An 18,827-nucleotide genomic window follows, 5' to 3' on the forward strand; every position below is an offset into this window, starting at 1 on the left:
ACATAACATACACATTTTATTGTGTTACTTTTTATTATTTTTTACTTTTGTTTATTTGGTAAATATTTTCATAACTCTTCTTGAACTGCACTGTTGGTTAAGGGCTTGTAAAGTAAGCATTTCACAGTAAGGTCTAAACTTGTTGTATTAGGCGCATGTGACAAATAAAGTTTGATTTGATTTGACTATACACAGCCTCCTTAGGATGAAGAGGCGCTGTTGCACCTTCTTCACCATACTGTCTGGGTGGACCATCATTTCAGATTGTCAGTGACGTGTACACCGAGGAACTTGAAGCTTTCCACCTTCTCCACTGCGATCCCGTCAGTGTGGATAGAGGCGTGCTCCCCCTGCTTTTTCCTGAAGTCCAAGATCAGCTTTTTTGTTTTGTTGACGTTGAGGGAGAGGTTATTTTCCTGGCACCACTCCACCAGGGCCCTCACCTCCTCCCTGTAGGCTGTCTCATCATTGTTGTTAATCAGGCCTACTATGTTTGTGTCTTCTGCAAACATGATGCTTGAGTTGGAGACTTGTGGCCATGCAGTCTTGGGTGAACAGGGAGTACATGAGGGGGCTGAGTACGCACACTTGTGGGTCCCCTGTGTTGAGGATCAGTGAAGTAGAGGTGTTGTTTCCTACCTTCATCACCTGGGGGTGGCCCGTCAGGAAGTCCAGGACCCAGTTGCACAGGGTGGGGTTCAGACCCAAGGCCCCGAGCTTGATGATGAGCTTGGAGGGTACTATGGTGTTGAAGGCTGAGCTATAGTCAATGAACAGCATTCTTACATAGGTATTCCTCTTGTCCAGGTGGGATAGAGCAGTGTGCAGTGCAATGGCGATTGCATCGTTTGTGAATCTATTGGGGTGGTAAGCAAATTGAAGTGGGTCTAGTGTGTCAGGTAAGGTAGAGGTGATAGGATCCTTAACTAGCCTTTCAAAGCACTTCATTATGACATAAGTGAGTGCTACGGGGCGATAGTCATTTAGTTCAGTTATCTTTGCTCTCTTGAGTACAGGAACAATGGTGGACATATTGAAGCAAGTGGGGACAGCAGACTGGGATAGGGAGGGATTGAATATATCCGTAAACACTCCAACCAGCTGGTCTGCGCATGCTCAGAGGACGCGGCTAAGGATGGCGTCTGGGTCGACAGCCTTGCGAGGGTTAACACGCTTAAATGTCCTACTCACGTCGGCCACGAACGATGGCACTGTGTTATCCTCAAAGCAGGCAAAGAAGGTGTTTAGGTTGTCTGGGAGCAAGACATTGGTGTCCGCGACGTGGATGGTTTTCCCTTTGTAATTTCTGATTATCTGTAGACCCTGCCACATACGTCTCGTGTTTGAGCCATTTAATTGCGTCTCCACTTTGTCTCTATACTGACGTTTTGCCTGTTTGATTGCCTTATGGAGGGAATAACTACACTGTTTGTATTCATCCATATTCCCAGTCACTTTGACATGGTTAAATGTGGTGGTATCAATAATCATGATTATTATGATGATGACTATTAATTTTTTCCCCCAATTTCGTGATATCCAATTGGTAGTTACAGTATTGTCCCATCGCTGCAACCCCCGTACGGACTCGGGAGAGGCGAAGGTCGAGAGCCGTGCTTCCTTCGAAACATGACCCCACCAAGCCACACTGCTTCTTGACACAATGCCCGCTTAACCCGGAATCCAGCTGAACCAATGTGTTGGAGGAAACACCGTACACCTGGCGACCGTTTCAGCGTGCATTACGTCCGGCCCGCCACAGGAGTCGCTAGAGCGCAACAGGACAAGGACAAACCCTCCCCTAAACCGGACAACACTGGGCCAATTGCGCGCCGCCTCATGGGTCTCCAGGTCGTGGCCAGCTCGTCTACTTTATTGTCCAAAGACTGAACATTAGCGAGTAATACACTCAGAAGCAGTGGATGGTGTTGCCTACTCCTGAGTCGGACTAGAAGTCCACTCTGAATACCTCTTTTCCGCCGGCGGCGTCTTGGAGCAGACTCTGGGATAAGTTCATTTTCCCTGGGGGTTGCGAACAAAGGATCCAATTCGGGAAAGTTGTATTCCTGGTCGTAATTCTGATGAGTTACTGCCGCTCTGATATCCAAAAGTTATTTCCGGCTGTATATAATGACACAAAAACCGTTCTGGGCTAATAGTCTAAGAAATAACCCACCAAAAAACAAAATACTGCAAAGTTGCTTAGTAGCTAGAAGCAGAGCTGCCATGTCTGTCGGTGCCATCTTACCACATGTCACTGTTTCTCAAAGAATTGTTCATGCAGGGCGCCGTTTGTGAAACTGTTCGGAAAAAAATAGTATACCAACTTTACCACTCACCACTACAGCGTTCATATGTGAGTGTGTGCATAAAATGAAGAATTATAGCCCAGTAGCAGTAGTACCATTCAAACCCATGTCTGGTAAAAACACTACACCAGGACTGCCAATGACAGTGAGTCCACCAAATCCGGCCAACCATAAAACAGCAAGCCTGGTATAGCGTGACAGATGTGTCATAACCTAGTAACCTGGTTGTGTGGCACATTACGGGTTATATGATAAGCCATGAGGAGTCTGTTCTTTGACAAGCTGTAAAATTTTACTTTCATAGGACGTCTGAATATCCTTACACAGAACCCAAACCGGCTGCGCGCGTGCGCCATCGTGCATAAATGTATTTTGTCCCCTTACACCAAACGCGATCAAGACATGCAGGTTAAAATATCAAAACAAACTCTGAACCAATTACATTAATTTGGGAACAGGTCGAAAAGCATTAAACATTTATGGCAATTTAGCTAGTTAGCTTGCACTAATTTGTCCTATTTAGCTAGCTTGCTGTTGCTAGCTAACATGTCCTGGGATATAAACATTGAGTTGTTATTTTACCTGAAATGCACAAGGTCCTCTACTCCGACAATTAATCCACACATAAAACGGTCAACCGAATCGTTTCTAGTCATCTCTCCTCCTTCCAGGCTTTTTCATCTTTGAACATATATGGCGATTGGCATCTAAACTTTCGTAGTATTACTACACCGACCGGCAACACAGTTCGTTGTTCAATCACCCACGTGGGTATAACCAATGAGGAGATGGCACGTGGGTACCTGCTTCTATAAACCAATGAGGAGATGGGAGAGGCAGGACTTGCAGTGCGATCTGCGTCAGAAATAGAAAGGACTTCTATTTTAGCCCTTGGCAATGCAGACGTTCGTTGACGCGCGCGAGTGAGCAGTGTGGGTGCAATAATTGAATAACAGATTTATAAATGTATTTTGCACACGCAACGCGAGCGGTGTGGTCAGCCTATTATAGGTTGTGTGAGGTCCTCTGACCGTGGACCAGAACTTAGAGACCCATTACCATGTGACTCAGATCCAGATAATTTCCCTGCATACTGCAAATATGTTAGTGTAAAGAGGGAAAATACATTGGAATATGTTTTCACTAAGGAGGAGTGATTCATGGAAGCATACCTCACACAACCTCTAATAGGGTGACCACATCCTCATGTCATTCTAGTCATGGAAAGAGGGATGGATGACACCACATAACTTATTACACAATTGTTAGATGATACTGAAGCTGATGCCAACAGTGGGGTATTTTATCAAACCCTTAAAAGTCAATCAAATCAATTGAGGAAATGCATTTACAAGCAGAGCACTCGTAAAAGGAGAGACAGCAGACAAATGCACAATGTTCCATTTTAATAATTTATTAAATGCAGCATAACACACTTCATACTAATACGTGCATATCTTTTTGCTGCGAATGTAAATAGAATTGATTGTTTTGTATATAAAATTAAACCTAATATTGTATATATATATATATATATATATATATATACTGTATATATAATGACAGACAAAACATGTCCTTTGTGCTACTGATTACGATGTAGTGTTGGTATTAGTCATAAATTTCAGAACGGGTTGACGTCATAACGATGAGACACATGCATGCTACTTAATGGCCACGGGGCAAAATAGAGAAACATACAAATTCCACAGGAACAAAGTCATAGGTGCATATGAAATGAGACCCCATTCCCTACATTACTTTTGCCCAGGGTCCATGAGGTTCTGGCCAAAGGTAGTGCACTATATATTGAATAGGGTGCCATTTTGTACACAGGCAATGTCTGAAGCAGTGCATTGGTGACAGTCCGGTTGCCATATCTGGTGCTACTTTTGCTAACTCCTTTGATGTAAACAAGTGCTTTATCATTGTTTGCTGAAGTAGAACCAAACAGGCAACCCAGCTGCATTCATAATAGCCGGGTTGCCAGATCTGGTGTAACTTTTGCTACGTCTTTATAGTAAACAACTCCTTTGTCATTGTTTGCTGAAGTAGAACCAAACAGGCAACCCAGCTGCATTGATGATAGCCTAGTTGTCAGATTTGGTGCAACTTTGCTTACTCCTTTATGGTAACCAACTCCTTTACCATTGTTTAATGAAACAGAACCAGACTGGCAACCCATCTGCACTGATTTTTAATTTTACCTTTATTTAACCAGGCAAGTCAGTTAAGAACAAATTCTTATTTTCAATAACGGCCTAGGAACAGTGGGTTAACTGCCTGTTCAGGGGCAGAACGACAGATTTGTACCTTGTCGGCTCGGGGGTTTGAACTTGCAACCTTCCGGTTACTAGTCCAACGCTCTAACCACTAGGCTACCCTGCCACCCCAATGATGATGACCTAGTTGCCAAATTTGGTGCTACTTTTGCTAACTCCTTTATCATTGTTTTGATTAAGCAGAACCAAACTGGCAACCCAGCTGAATTGATGATATATGCATCAGGTTGATATGCTCAGCAAATACCCTACAAGTACGGTAAAATACTGTAATACTGGCCCACAAAGTAACTAATACTTAGCTGTGTCCTCAACATCAGGACAAACAATAACATCCATGTGGTATTTGCATATTAATTTATTAGGCCTTTTGGGTATACTTATTTACATAGGAAAACTATTGAAATCAAGTGCGTTTGCAGGAAGGAATTAGAGGCATGGCTTGTTCAAACTAAAATAGTGCAAATTCACATTCCTTATAACTAATAATGAGTTATCTCCATAACATTACATTGTTAGAGCTATTTTGTGTGTGTACGTAGAATGTGTGAATGAAAGTGCATGCAGAACAATTCAAGAGAACATAAATACTGTGATCTGTTGAGGTAAATTAAAAGGTATCACCTCGGAACCCAGAACTAAATCTCACGCTACTATAGCAGCTAGCTGTCACGAAAGATTAGGTTAGGTATTTTGTTGTTGTTGAATGGACTAAACATTTTTTTACATAAACTATTCACATTCATAACAGACAGACAGACAGACACTATGTAAAAAAGAAATAAAATCCCTGAGGACTAAAATCCTATTGATACAGAGTTTTTGTTGAGAACACTGACGGATGGAGAAAGACAGCTGAAATTATTCATATTTGAAGATACTAGTGTGAACATACTCATCTTTTTAAAATAAGCATGATATGAATTCATGGCTACATACATTGAATTAATGAATGTATGAAGGAATACATGAGTTGACGGACGACTGCTGTGTTGTGACAGGATGTGCCCTTCAAAATAAATAATGCTTTTTTTGCTTGTAGTGAGAGAGGGAGGGAGAAGGATTGGGGGGAGGAGGAAAGAAATTAAAGAAAGAGAGAGAGGGAGAAAAGGAATGTCGTACTAGCTGGAAAGGTCATTGAGGTCGCCACCCTGTTCTATGACGGCCTTGGCAAACTGCTTAAACACGCGGTCCATGTAGGTGCTCTGTCGGGGCCACAGGCCCTCCAGGAAACCAATATGGCCACCGTGGCAGGTGATGAGGAGGGCTAGGTTAGGGTTCTGCTTCACCGCCTCCACTGGAATGGCTGACGAGGAGAGAAGAAAAACATAGATTATTAACAATCAGTCAAGCAGTGGACATACACCGAGCACTTGATTGGAGATTTGACTTCCAAAACCCCACAGAAATACTGTATGCACGTACATATTCCGTGTGGTATAAATCTTATGTCTTACACACTGATTAGGGCATTACAAGAATGTGCCCTGCACAAATCACAACATTATACATATACGCTACATTTTAAAACTTTGGGATCAGATTAGAAATGTAATTGTTTTTGAAAGAAAAGCAAATGTATTTGTTAATTAAAATAACATAGAGTGGGGCAAAAATGTATTTAGTCAGCCACCAATTGTGCAAGTTCTCCCACTTAAAAAGATGAGAGAGGCCTGTAATTTCCATCATAGGTACACTTCAACTATGACGGACAAAATGAGAAAAGAAAATCCAGAATATCACATTGTAGGATTTTTTATGAATTTATTTGCAAATTATGGTGGAAAATAAGTATTTGGTCACCTACAAACAAGCAAGATTTCTGGCTCTCGCAGACCTGTAACTTCTTCGATATAGGGGGCGTTTTAAACAAGATATTTTGTCACGAAAAGATGCTCGACTATGCATATAATTGACAGCTTTGGAAAGAAAACACTCTGACGTTTCCAAAAGTGCAAAGAGATTATCTGTGAGTGTCACAGAACTGATGCTACAGGTGAAACCAAGATGAAATTTCAAACAGGAAATGCCCCAGATTTTGAAGGCGCTGTGTTCCAATGTCTCCTTATATGGCTGTGAATGCGCCAGGAATGAGCCTACACTTTCTGTTGTTTCCCCAAGGTGTCTGCAGCATTGTGACGTATTTGTAGGCATATCATTGGAAGATTGACCATAAGAGACTACATTTACCAGGTGCCCGCTTGGTGTCCTCCATCGAAATTATTGTGTAATCTCCAGCTGCGTGTATTTTTCCATTTGCTTCAGAGGAGAAACCCAACTGCCACAAATGATTTATCATCGAATAGATATGTGGAAAACACCTTGAGGATTGATTCTAAACAACGTTTGCCATGTTTCTGTCGATATTATGGAGGTAATTTGGAAAAAAGTTTGGCGTTCTAATGACTGAATTTTCGTTTTTTTTTTCTTAGCCAAACGTGATGAACAAAACGGAGCGATTTCTCCTACACAAATAATATTTTGGGAAAAACTGAACATTTGCTATCTAACTGAGAGTCTCCTCATTTAGAACATCCGAAGTTCTTCAAAGGTAAATGATTTTATTTGAATGCTTTTCTTGTTTTTGTGAAAATGTTGCCTGCTGAATGCTAGGCTTAATGCTATGCTAGCTATCAATACTCTTACACAAATGCTTGTGTAGCTATGGTTGAGAAGCATATTTTGAAAATCTGAGATGACAGTGTTGTTAACAAAAGGCTAAGCTTGTGAGTGAATATATTTCTTTCATTTCATTTGCAATTTTCATGAATAGTTAACGTTGCGTTATGGTAATGAGCTTGAGGCAATGATTACGCTCCCGGATACGGGATTGCTCAACGCAAGAAGTTAAGAGGCTCCTCTGTCCTCCACTCATTACCTATATTAATGGCACCTGTTTGAACTTGTTATCAGTATAAAAGACACTTGTCCACAACCTCAAACAGTCACACTCCAAACTCCACTATGGCCAAGACCAAAGAGCTGTCAAAGGACACCAGAAACAAAATTGTAGACCTGCACCAGGCTGGGAAGACTGAATCTGCAATAGGTAAGCAGCTTGGTTTGAAGAAATCAACTGTGGGAGCAATTATTATTAGACATACAAGACCACTGATAATCTCCCTCGATCTGGGGCTCCACGCAAGATCTCACTCCGTGGGGTCAAAATGATCACAAGAACGGTGAGCAAAAATCCCAGAACCACACGGGGGGGACCTAGTGAATGACCTGCAGAGAGCTGGGACAAAAGTAACAAAGCCTACCATCAGTAACACACTACGCCGCCAGGGACTCAAATCCTGCAGTGCCAGACGTGTCCCCCTGCTTAAGCCAGTGCATGTCCAGGCCCGTCTGAAGTTTGCTAGAGAGCATTTTGATGATCCAGTAGAAGATTGGGAGAATGTCATATGGTCAGATGAAACCAAAATATAACTTTTTGGTAAAAGCTCAACTCGTCGTGTTTGGAGGACAAAGAATGCTGAGTTGCATCCAAAGAACACCATACCTACTGTGAAGCATGGGGGTGGAAACATCATGCTTTGGGGCTGTTTTTCTGCAAAGGGACCAGGACGACTGATCCGTGTAAAGGAAAGACTGAATGGGGCCATGTATCGTGAGATTGAGCGAAAACCTCCTTCCATCAGCAAGGGCATTGAAGATGAAACGTGGCTGGGTCTTTCAGCATGACAATGATCCCAAACACACCGCCCGGGCAACGAAGGAGTGGTTTCCTAAGAAGCATTTCAAGGTCCTGGAGTGGCCTAGCCAGTCTCCAGATCTCAACCCCATAGAAAATCATTGGAGGGAGTTGAAAGTCCATGTTGCCCAGCAACAGCCCCAAAACATCACTGCTCTAGAGGAGATCTGCATGAAGGAATGGGCCAAAATACCAGCAACAGTGTGTTAAAACCTTGTGAAGACTTACAGAAAACGTTTGACCTCTGTCATTGCCAACTAAGGGTATATAACAAAGTATTGAGATCAACTTGTGTTGAAGTGTACCTATGATGACAATTACAGGCCTCTCTCATCTGTTTAAGTGGGAGAACTTGCACAATTGGTGGCTGACTAAATACTTTTTTGCCCCACTGTAAAATGCTGCCTAGAAAGCCAGCATCCCAGAATCGCCTCTTTACTGTTGACATTGAGACTGGTGTTTTGCAGGTACTATTTAATAAAGCTGCCAGTTGAGGACTTGTGAGGCGTCTGTTTCTCAAACTAGATACTCTAATGTACTCATCCTCTTGCTCAGTTGTGCACCGGGGCCTCCCACTCCTCTTTCTATTCTGATTAGAGACGGTTTGTGCTGTTCTATGAAGGGAGTAGTACACAGCATTGTATGAGATCTTCAGTTTCTTGGCAATTTCTCGCATCGAATAGCCTTCATTTCTCAGAACAAGAATAGACTGACGAGTTTCAGAAGAAAGTTATTTGTTTCTGCCCATTTTGAGCCTGTAATCGAACCCACAAATACCCACAAATCGAACCCACAAATGATGTTCGAGATACACAACTAGTCTAAAGAAGGCCAGTGTTATTGCTTCTTTAATCAGAACAACAGTTTTCAGCTGTACTAACATAATTTCAAAAGGGTTTTCTAATGATCAATTAGCATTTGAAAATGATAAACTTGGATTAGCTAACAACGTCCCATTGGAACACAGGAGTGATGGTTGCTGATAATGGGCCTCTGTACACCTATGTAGATATTCCATAAAAAATCTGCCGTTTCCATCTAAAATAGTCCTTTACAACATTAACAATGTCTACACTGTATTTCTGATAAATGTTGTTAATTTAATGGACAAAAAAATGTGCTTTTCTTTCAAAAACATGGACATTTCTAAGTGACCCCAAACTTTTGAACGGTAGTATATATACACATTAAAATACAAAAACACTGTCATGGGAAGCACAAGTAAAACATCACAAATCACCCAGAAAACAGTTAACATTCCTCCACAAATAGGTCCCCAATCAATACTCTAAATTGCCAGAACGGCACCAGGACAGTAATATTAAATGTATTTTATATTTTATTCCAGCAATACGGTGCTTTAAAACTAAAAGTAGATTTACCTAGCTCGGTGGAGACCCTAGGAACCTCAAGAGTTAACCAATCCTGTGAACAGGTTAGGCAACTCAGGTGTCTATACTTCAACAGCAAAGTTAGATACGATGGAAGTTTATTAAGTAGGGCCTTGTAAAAAAAGGGAGTAATGTAGATGTACATATTACCTCAATTACCTTGACTAACCTGTACCCCCGCACATTGACTTGGTATCGGTACTGCCTGTATATAGCCTTGTTAATGTTATTTTATTGTGTGACTTTTTAAAACTTTAGTTTATTTAGTAAAACATTTCTTATTTCATATTTTCTTAAAACTGCATTGTTGGTTAAGGGCTTGTAAGTAAGCATATCACGGTAAAGTCTAAACCTGTTGTATTCGGCGCATCTGACAAATAAAAACGTATTTGACTTTAATGAAGTTCAGCCAACCTTTTGTTACAGGATGCAGTTATGAGTATCAAAACGGTATCAAACTGTTACCTGTAACAAAATGAAGGCCACTATGGTAGATGGCATCCAAAGGTTTAAGAGTAGTAGCAGCTGCACTTTAATAAATAAAATCACTATAATCAAGAACAGATCAAATGTTGGACAGAATAATCTGCTTCCTACTTCTCAGACAAAGAAACAATCTGTTTGTGTAGAAAAAGCTAACTTTAAATCTTAGCTTGTTAACCAGCTCATCTATATGTTTTTTTAAACGTCAAATCCATATCAATCCAAATGCTTAAGAATTTATATGTGGGAACACGTTCAGTTGGAAAACCATATAATGAGTAAACATCTAAAACATTACTACTAGAGTTTAAGAACAACATGTATTTTGTTTTGCCAATATTAAGCACAAGTTTTAAATCAGCAAAGGATTTCTACATACAGTTGAAGTAGGAAGTTTACATACACTTAGGTTGGAATCATTAAAACTCATTTTTCAACCACTCCACAAATTTCTTGTTCACAAACTATAGTTTTGGCAAGTCGGTTAAGACATCTGTGTGCATGACACAAGTCATTTTTCCAACTATTGTTTACAGACAGATTATTTCACTGTATCACAATTCCAGTGGGTCAGAACTTTACATACACTAAGTTGACTGTGCCTTTAAACAGCTTGGAAAATTACAGAAAATGATGTCATGGCTTTAGAAGCTTCTAATAGGCTAATTTACATCATTTGAGTCAATTGGAGGTGTACCTGTGGGTGTACTTCAAGGCCTACCTTCAAACTCAGTGCCTCTTTGCTTGACATCATGGAAAATCAAAAGAAATCAGCCAAGACCTCAGGAAAACAATTTTAGACCTCCACAAGTCTGGTTTATCCTTGGGAGCAATTTAAAAAAACCTGAAGGTATCATGTTCATCTGAACAAACAATAGTACTCAAGTATAAACACCATGGCCGTCATACCGCTCAGGAAGGAGACGTGTTCTGTCTCCTAGAGATGAACGTACTGTCACGATCGTCATATGGAGTAGACCAAAGCGCAGCATGGTTAGAATACATTCTTCTTTATTGAAGGAAGAACACGAAGAACACTTAAACAAAACAACAAAATGATAAGACGAACGTGACCGCGACCACAAAACACAGCGCTAACGTGCAACATAACATAGACAATAACCCACGAAATACCCAAAGAAGATGGCTGCCTAAATATGGTTCCCAATGAGAGACAACGATAAACACCTGCCTCTAATTGAGAACCAATCTAGGCAACCATAGACCTACATAAACACCTAGATGGAAAACAACCCCATAAATCTACAAAACCCCTAGACGGTCCAAAAACCCTAGATGAGACAAAAACACACATACCACCCTCGTCACACCCTGACCTAACCAAAATATATAAAGAAAACCATAGGCAATTAACAAGACACCCCCAATAAAGGAGTGGTTCTGCAGGTGGTAACCACAGACCACTTCTCAGTTCCTATGCTTCCTGGCTGATGTTTTGGTCACTTTTGAATGCTAGCGGTGCTTTCACTCTAGTGGTAGAATGAGACGGAGTCTACAACCCACACAAGTGGCTCAGGTAGTGCAGCTCATCCAGGATGGCACATCAATGCGAGCTGTGGCAAGAAGGTTTGCTGTCTGTCAGCGTAGTGTCCAGAGCATGGAGGCGCTACCAGGAGACAGGCCAGTACATCAGGAGACGTGGAGGAGGCCGTAGGAGGGCAACAACCCAGCAGCAGGACCGCTACCTCCGCCTTTGTGCAAGGAGGAGCAGGCGGAGCACTGCCAGAGCCCTGCAAAATGACCTCCAGCAGGCCACAAATATGTGTGTGTTTGCTCAAACGGTCAGAAACAGACTCCATGAGGGTGGTATGAGGGCCCGACGTCCACAGGTGGGGGTTGTGCTTACAGCCCAACACCGTGCAGGACTTTTGGCATTTGCCAGAGAACACCAAGATTGGCATATTCGCCACTGGCGCCCTGTGCTCTTCACAGATGAAAGCAGGTTCACACTGAGCACATGACAGACGTGACAGTCTGGAGACGCCGTGGAGAACGTTCTGCTACCTGCAACATCCTCCAGCATGACCGGTTTGGCGGTGGGTCAGTCATGGTGTGGGGTGGCATTTCTTTGGGGGGCCGCACAGCCCTCCATGTGCTCGCCAGAGGTAACCTGACTGCCATTAGGTACCGAGAGGAGATCCTCAGACCCCTTGTGAGACCATATGCTGGTGCGGCTGGCCCTGGGTTCCTCCTAATGCAAGACAATGCTAGACCTCATGTGGCTGGAGTGTGTCAGCAGTTCCTGCAAGAGGAAGGCATTGATGCTATGGACTGGCCCGCCCGTTCCCCAGACCTGAATCCAATTGAGCACATCTGGGACATCATGTCTCGCTCCATCCACAGACTGTCCAGGAGTTGGCGGATGCTCTAGTCCAGGTCTGGGAGGAGATCCCTCAGGAGACCATCCGCCACCTCATCAGGATCATGCCCAGGCGTTGTAGGGAGGTCATACAGGCACGTGGAGGCCACACACACTACTGAGCCTCATTTTAACTTGTTTTAAGGACATTACATCAAAGTTGGATCAGCCTGTAGTGTGGTTTTCCACTTTAATTTTGAGTGTGACTCCAAATCCAGACCTCCATGGGTTGATAAATTTGATTTCCATTGATCATTTTTGTGTGATTTTGTTGTCAGCACATTCAACTATGTAAAGAAAATAAAAATAAAAAGTATTAAATAAGAATATTTCATTCATTCAGCTCTAGGATGTGTTATTTTAGTGTTCCCTTTATTTGTTTGAGCAGTGTATATAAAGAAAACAAAGGATACTCAGGTCAGGGCGTGACAGTACCCCCCCACAAAGGTGCAGACTCCGGCCGCAGAAACCTAATCTAAAGGGGAGGGTACGGGTGGGCCTCTTTCACGGCGGCGGCTCGGGTGCGGGACGTGGACCCCGTCTATCACAGTCTGGGGCCACTTAGGTGGCAGCTCAGTAGTGGGGATCCTCGCAGCGGGCCCCGGACTGAAGATCATCGTAGAGGGCGCCACTGGACTGAGGAGTGCCTCTGGACTGAGGGGCAATTCCGGACTGAGGGGTAGCTCCGGACTGGCTGACGGCTCTGGCGGCACCTGGCTGGATGACGGCTCCTGGCTGGCTGACGGCTCTGGCGGCTCCGGACAGGAGGGAGACTCTGGCGGCTCCGGACAGGAGGGAGACTCTGGCGGCTCCGGACAGGAGGGAGACTCTGGCGGCTCCGGACAGGAGGGAGACTCTGGCGGCTCCGGACAGGAGGGAGACTCTGGCGGCTCCGGACAGGAGGGAGACTCTGGCGGCTCCGGACAGGAGGGAGACTCTGGCGGCTCCGGACAGGAGGGAGACTCTGGCGGCTCCGGACAGGAGTACTCTGGACTGGGTACTGTTGCCGGACGCTCTGGACTGGGTACTGTTGCCGGACGCTCTGGGCTGGGTACTGTAGCCGGACGCTCTGGGCTGGGTACTGTTGCCGGACGCTCTGGGCTGGGTACTGTTGCCGGACGCTCTGACGAGGCGCACTGTAGGCCTGGTGCGTGGTGCCAGCACTGGAGGTACCGGGCTGGGGACACGCACCTCAGAGCGAGTGCGGGGAAGAGGAACAGGGCGTACAGGGCTCTGGAGACGCACAGGAAAACTGGCGCGTGGTGTTGGTGGTACTGGGCTGGGGACACGCACCTCAGGGCGAGTGCGGGGAGCAGGCACAGGACGTACTGGGCTGTGGAGGCGTACTGGAGGTCTGGAGTGTAAAGCTGAAACAACCCGTCCTGGCTGGATGCTCATTCTAGCCCGGCCAATGTGAGGAGCTGGAATATAGCGCACCGGTCTAGAAATGCGCACTGGAGACACCGTGCGCATCTCTGCATAACACGGTGCCTGACCAGTTACACGCTCCCCACGGTAAGCACGAGGAGTTGGCTCAGGTCTCCTACCTGACTTAGCCAATCTCCTCGTGTGCCTCCCCCCCAAAATTTATTCGGGCTGCCTCTCGGGCTTCCGTGCTAGCCGTGTACCCTTATATCTTCGCCGTTCCTCCATTCTCCTGTATCCCTCCTCGCACTGTTCCAAAGAATCCCATGCAGGCTCTGGCACTCTCCCTGGATCGATCGACCAACTCTCAATCTCCTCCCAGGTTGTTACCCATTCGTCCTTCTCCCGGGTCCATTTCTCCATTAAGCGCTGTTCCTCCCAATCACGCCGCTTGGTCCTTTTAAGGTGGGTTATTCTGTCACGATCGTCATATGGAGTAGACCAAAGCGCAGTGTGGTTAGAATACATTCTTCTTTATTGAAGGAAGAACACGAAGAACAAAACAACAAAATGATAAGACGAACGTGACCGCTAACGAAACACAGCGCTAACGTGCAACATAACATAGACAATAACCCACGAAATACCCAAAGAAGATGGCTGCCTAAATATGGTTCCCAATCAGAGACAACGATAAACACCTGCCTCTAATTGAGAACCAATCTAGGCAACCATAGACCTACATAAACACCTAGATGGAAAACAACCCCATAAATCTACAAAACCCCTAGAAAGTACAAAAACCCTAGATGAGACAAAAATACACATACCACCCTCATCACAACCTGACCTAACCAAAATATATAAAGAAAACAAAGAATACTCATGTCAGGGCGTGACACGTACTTTGGTGCGAAAAGTGCAAATCAATCTCAGAACAACAGCAAAGGACCTTGTGAAGATGCTGGAGGAAACAGGTACAAAAGTATCTATATCCACAGTAAAACGAGTCCTATATCGACATAACCTGAAAGGCCGCTCAGCAAGGAATAAGCCACTGCTCCAAAACCGTCATAAAAAAGCCAGACTATGGTTTGCAACTGCACATGGGGACAAAGATCGTACTTTTTGGAGAAATGTCCTCTGGTCTGATGAAAAAAAAAGTAGAACTGTTTGGCCATAATGACCATCGTTATGTTTGGAGGAAAAAGGGGGAGGCTTGCAAGCCGAAGAATACCATCCCAACCGTGAAGCACGGGGGTGGCAGCATCATGTTGTGGGGGTGCTTTTCTGCAGGAGTGACTGGTGCACTTCACAAAATAGATGGCATCATGAGGGAGAAAAATTATGTGGATATATTGAAGCAACATCTCAAGACATCAGTCAGGAAGTTAAAGCTTGGTCGCAAATGGGTCTTCCAAATAGACAATGGTCCCAAGCATACTTTCAAAGTTGTGGCAAAATGGCTTAAGGACAACAAAGTCAAGGTAATGGATTGGCCATCACAAAGCCCTGACCTGAATCCCATAGAAAATTTGTGGGCAGAACTGAAAGAATGCGTGCGAGCATGGAGGCCTACATACCTGACTCAGTTACACCAGCTCTGTAAGGAGGAATGGGCCAAAATTCACCAAACTTATTGTGGGAAGCTTGTAGAAGGCTACCTGAAACGTTTGACCCAAGTTAAACTATTTAAAGGCAATGCTACCAGATACTAATTGAGTGTATGTAAACTTCTGACCCACTGGGAATGTGATGAAATAAATAAAAGCTGAAATAAATCATTCTCTCTACTATTATTTGGACATTTCACATTTTTTAAATAAAGTGATGATTCTAACTGACCTAAGACAGGAAATGTTTACTAGGATTAAATGTCAGGAATTGTGAAAAACTGAGTTTAAATGTATTTGGTTAAGGTGTATGTAACATTCGTAGTTGGGAGAAAGAGAGGAGGACCAAGATGCAGCGTGGTAAGTATTTATTATGCCTTTTAATGAAAACGAATACTCGAAGAAAACAACAAAAACGATAAACGACACAGTTCTGGATGGTGAACATACACTACAGAAAATAATCACCCACAACTCAAAAGTGAAACCAGGCTACCTAAGTATGGTTCTCAATCAGGGACAACGATTGACAGCTGCTTCTGATTGAGAACCATACCAGGCCAAACACAGAATCCCAAATTATAGAAAAAGGAACATAGCCCACTCCAACTCACGCCCTGACCATACTAAAACAACTTCAACTGTAGCTATAAAATCTGAATGTAGTTTTGACACAGCCAGATCAACAGTTGGGGCAATAGCATACATAATAGTATTTTTACCTTTATTTTACTAGGCAAGTCAGTTAAGAACAAATTCTTATTTTCAATGACGGCCTAGGAACAGTGGGTTAACTGCCTGTTCAGGGGCAGAACGACAGATTTGTACCTTGTCAGCTCGGGTGTTTGAACTTGCAACCTTCCGGTTACTAGTCCAACGCTCTAACCACTAGGCTACCCTGCCGCCCCTATCATCCGCATATAGATTAGGTTTTTAAACAGATTGACCAATGGTGTTTATATAAATATTGAAGAGAATAGGTCCCAAAATCGACCACTTTTATGCACTTCAAGAAATTCCGACTTAACCCCATCAATCACGATGGCCTGAGTTCTGTCACTAAGATAATCATGAAACCGTGAAAAGGCGTCAGAGCTCAGGCCTATCGAGGACAACTTATTCAATAAAATAGCATGATCAACAGTATCAAAAGCTTTTGACAGGTCCACAACGAAGCAGCATTTCATTTTAGTGTCTAAACCGTTGACATCATTAACAATTGAAGTGATTGTTGTAATAGTGCTTTGCCTATGCCTAAACCCTGATTGGTTAACATTTCTCAGATAAAAAAGAGCAAAGTTGTACAATTGGCTCCAATTGGTTCGCCCCTGTGGATTTCTTGTTGTCTATTGCTACAAAGCATCCAGGACTTATTTTTCTTTAATTAGCCTAAAAGAAAAGAAAAGCTTTGACTATCATTTCTCTCATCATACAGCAAGTTTCCCCTATCAGCATCCAGCCCAGTATCATTGTGAATAGGCTTAGAAGTTATTTCAAAGAGAGAGCCTGCTGAAATAAAATGGTGATTAAATGCATCAATGATGGCATTTTTACCATAATGAGGCCAGTATCTGAATGAATTTGTTGTGACAGAGAAGAGGAAGTACAACCCTTCAGGGATTTGACAGTTTTCCAGAATTTAGCCGGGTTCCCATGACAATCCGAACAAGCGGTTACATAATCAGATTTAGCCTTTCTGATTTGTCTTACACAATGATTCCTCAGCTGCTTAAAAGCTTGCCAGTCCGAGCCTAAGCCTGTGTTCCTGGCCTTGACCCAAGCATTATATATTTTATGAATATATACTTCTGATACATCTTCTGATTCTGATTCCAGGGCCGTGTAGGCTTGGTCACCAGCTGGGTTAGGTTTAGATCATTACACATGTCTTTTAGATTTCATTTTAGATTGCTTTTCCCAATCATAATTTAGGTCACCCAGGATAATAACTTCTGATTTAGTAAAATAAGACAACAAACTAGTTAACTCCTTGACCATTATAACAGTTATGGATATATTTTTCCCCAGACAAGATGTCTTCTACATTGTGTCTTTGGCTGCATTGTCTTTCGGTATCGGCCTTGTTTATCAGCTATGTAATCAACATGGAGGGCCTTGCTTATCAGCTATGTAACCAACATGGAGGGCCTTGCTTATCAGCTATGTAATCAACATGGAGGGCCTTGCTTATCAGCTATGTAACCAACATGGAGGGCCTTGCTTATCAGCTATGTAATCAACATGGAGGGCCTTGCTTATCAGCTATGTAACCAACATGGAGGGCCTTGCTTATCAGCTATGTAATCAACATGGAGGGCCTTGCTTATCAGCTATGTAATCAACATGGAGGGCCTTGCTTATCAGCTATGTAATCAACATGGAGGGCCTTGCTTATCAGCTATGTAACCAACATGGAGGGCCTTGCTTATCAGCTATGTAATCAACATGGAGGGCCTTGCTTATCAGCTATGTAATCAACATGGAGGGCCTTGCTTATCAGCTATGTAATCAACATGGAGGGCCTTGCTTATCAGCTATGTAATCAACATGGAGGGCCTTGCTTATCAGCTATGTAATCAACATGGAGGGCCTTGCTTATCAGCTATGTAATCAACATGGAGGGCCTTGCTTATCAGCTATGTAATCAACATGGAGGGCCTTGCTTATCAGCTATGTAACCAACATGGAGGGCCTTGCTTATCAGCTATGTAATCAACATGGAGGGCCTTGCTTATCAGCTATGTAACCAACATGGAGGCCTTGCTTATCAGCTATGTAATCAACATGGAGGGCCTTGCTTATCAGCTATGTAATCAACATGGAGGGCCTTGCTTATCAGCTATGTAATCAACACGGAGGGCCTTGCTTATCAGCTATGTAACCAACATGGAGGGCCTTGCTTATCAGCTATGTAACCAACATGGAGGGCCTTGCTTATCAGCTATGTAACCAACATGGAGGGCCTTGCTTATCAGCTATGTAATCAACATGGAGGGCCTTGCTTATCAGCTATGTAATCAACATGGAGGGCCTTGCTTATCAGCTATGTAATCAACATGGAGGGCCTTGCTTATCAGCTATGTAATCAACATGGAGGGCCTTGCTTATCAGCTATGTAACCAACATGGAGGGCCTTGCTTATCAGCTATGTAATCAACATGGAGGGCCAGTGGGAGGCTATGTAACCAACATGGAGGGCCTTGCTTATCAGCTATGTAACCAACATGGAGGGCCTTGCTTATCAGCTATGTAACCAACATGGAGGGCCTTGCTTATCAGCTATGTAACCAACATGGAGGGCCTTGCT

The 18,827-nt window shown here is 43.5% G+C and overlaps 1 protein-coding gene across 1 annotated transcript in view; it reads right to left on the reverse strand.

Annotated features, from left to right (window-relative positions):
- Nucleotides 1-3,702: 3,702 nt before the first annotated feature.
- LOC115114585 (phospholipase ABHD3-like) overlaps nucleotides 3,703-18,827 on the reverse strand; it is a 50,278-nt gene continuing 35,153 nt past the window's right edge. The window contains exon 9 of the mRNA XM_029642961.2: nucleotides 3,703-5,897. Coding sequence (XP_029498821.1) covers nucleotides 5,713-5,897 — 185 coding nt within the window. The 3' untranslated portion in view covers nucleotides 3,703-5,712. The remainder of the gene's footprint in view (nucleotides 5,898-18,827) is intronic.

Source organism: Oncorhynchus nerka, linkage group LG9b (assembly GCF_034236695.1).
Source record: "Oncorhynchus nerka isolate Pitt River linkage group LG9b, Oner_Uvic_2.0, whole genome shotgun sequence".
In the NCBI taxonomy this organism is placed as follows: Eukaryota; Metazoa; Chordata; class Actinopteri; order Salmoniformes; family Salmonidae; genus Oncorhynchus; species Oncorhynchus nerka.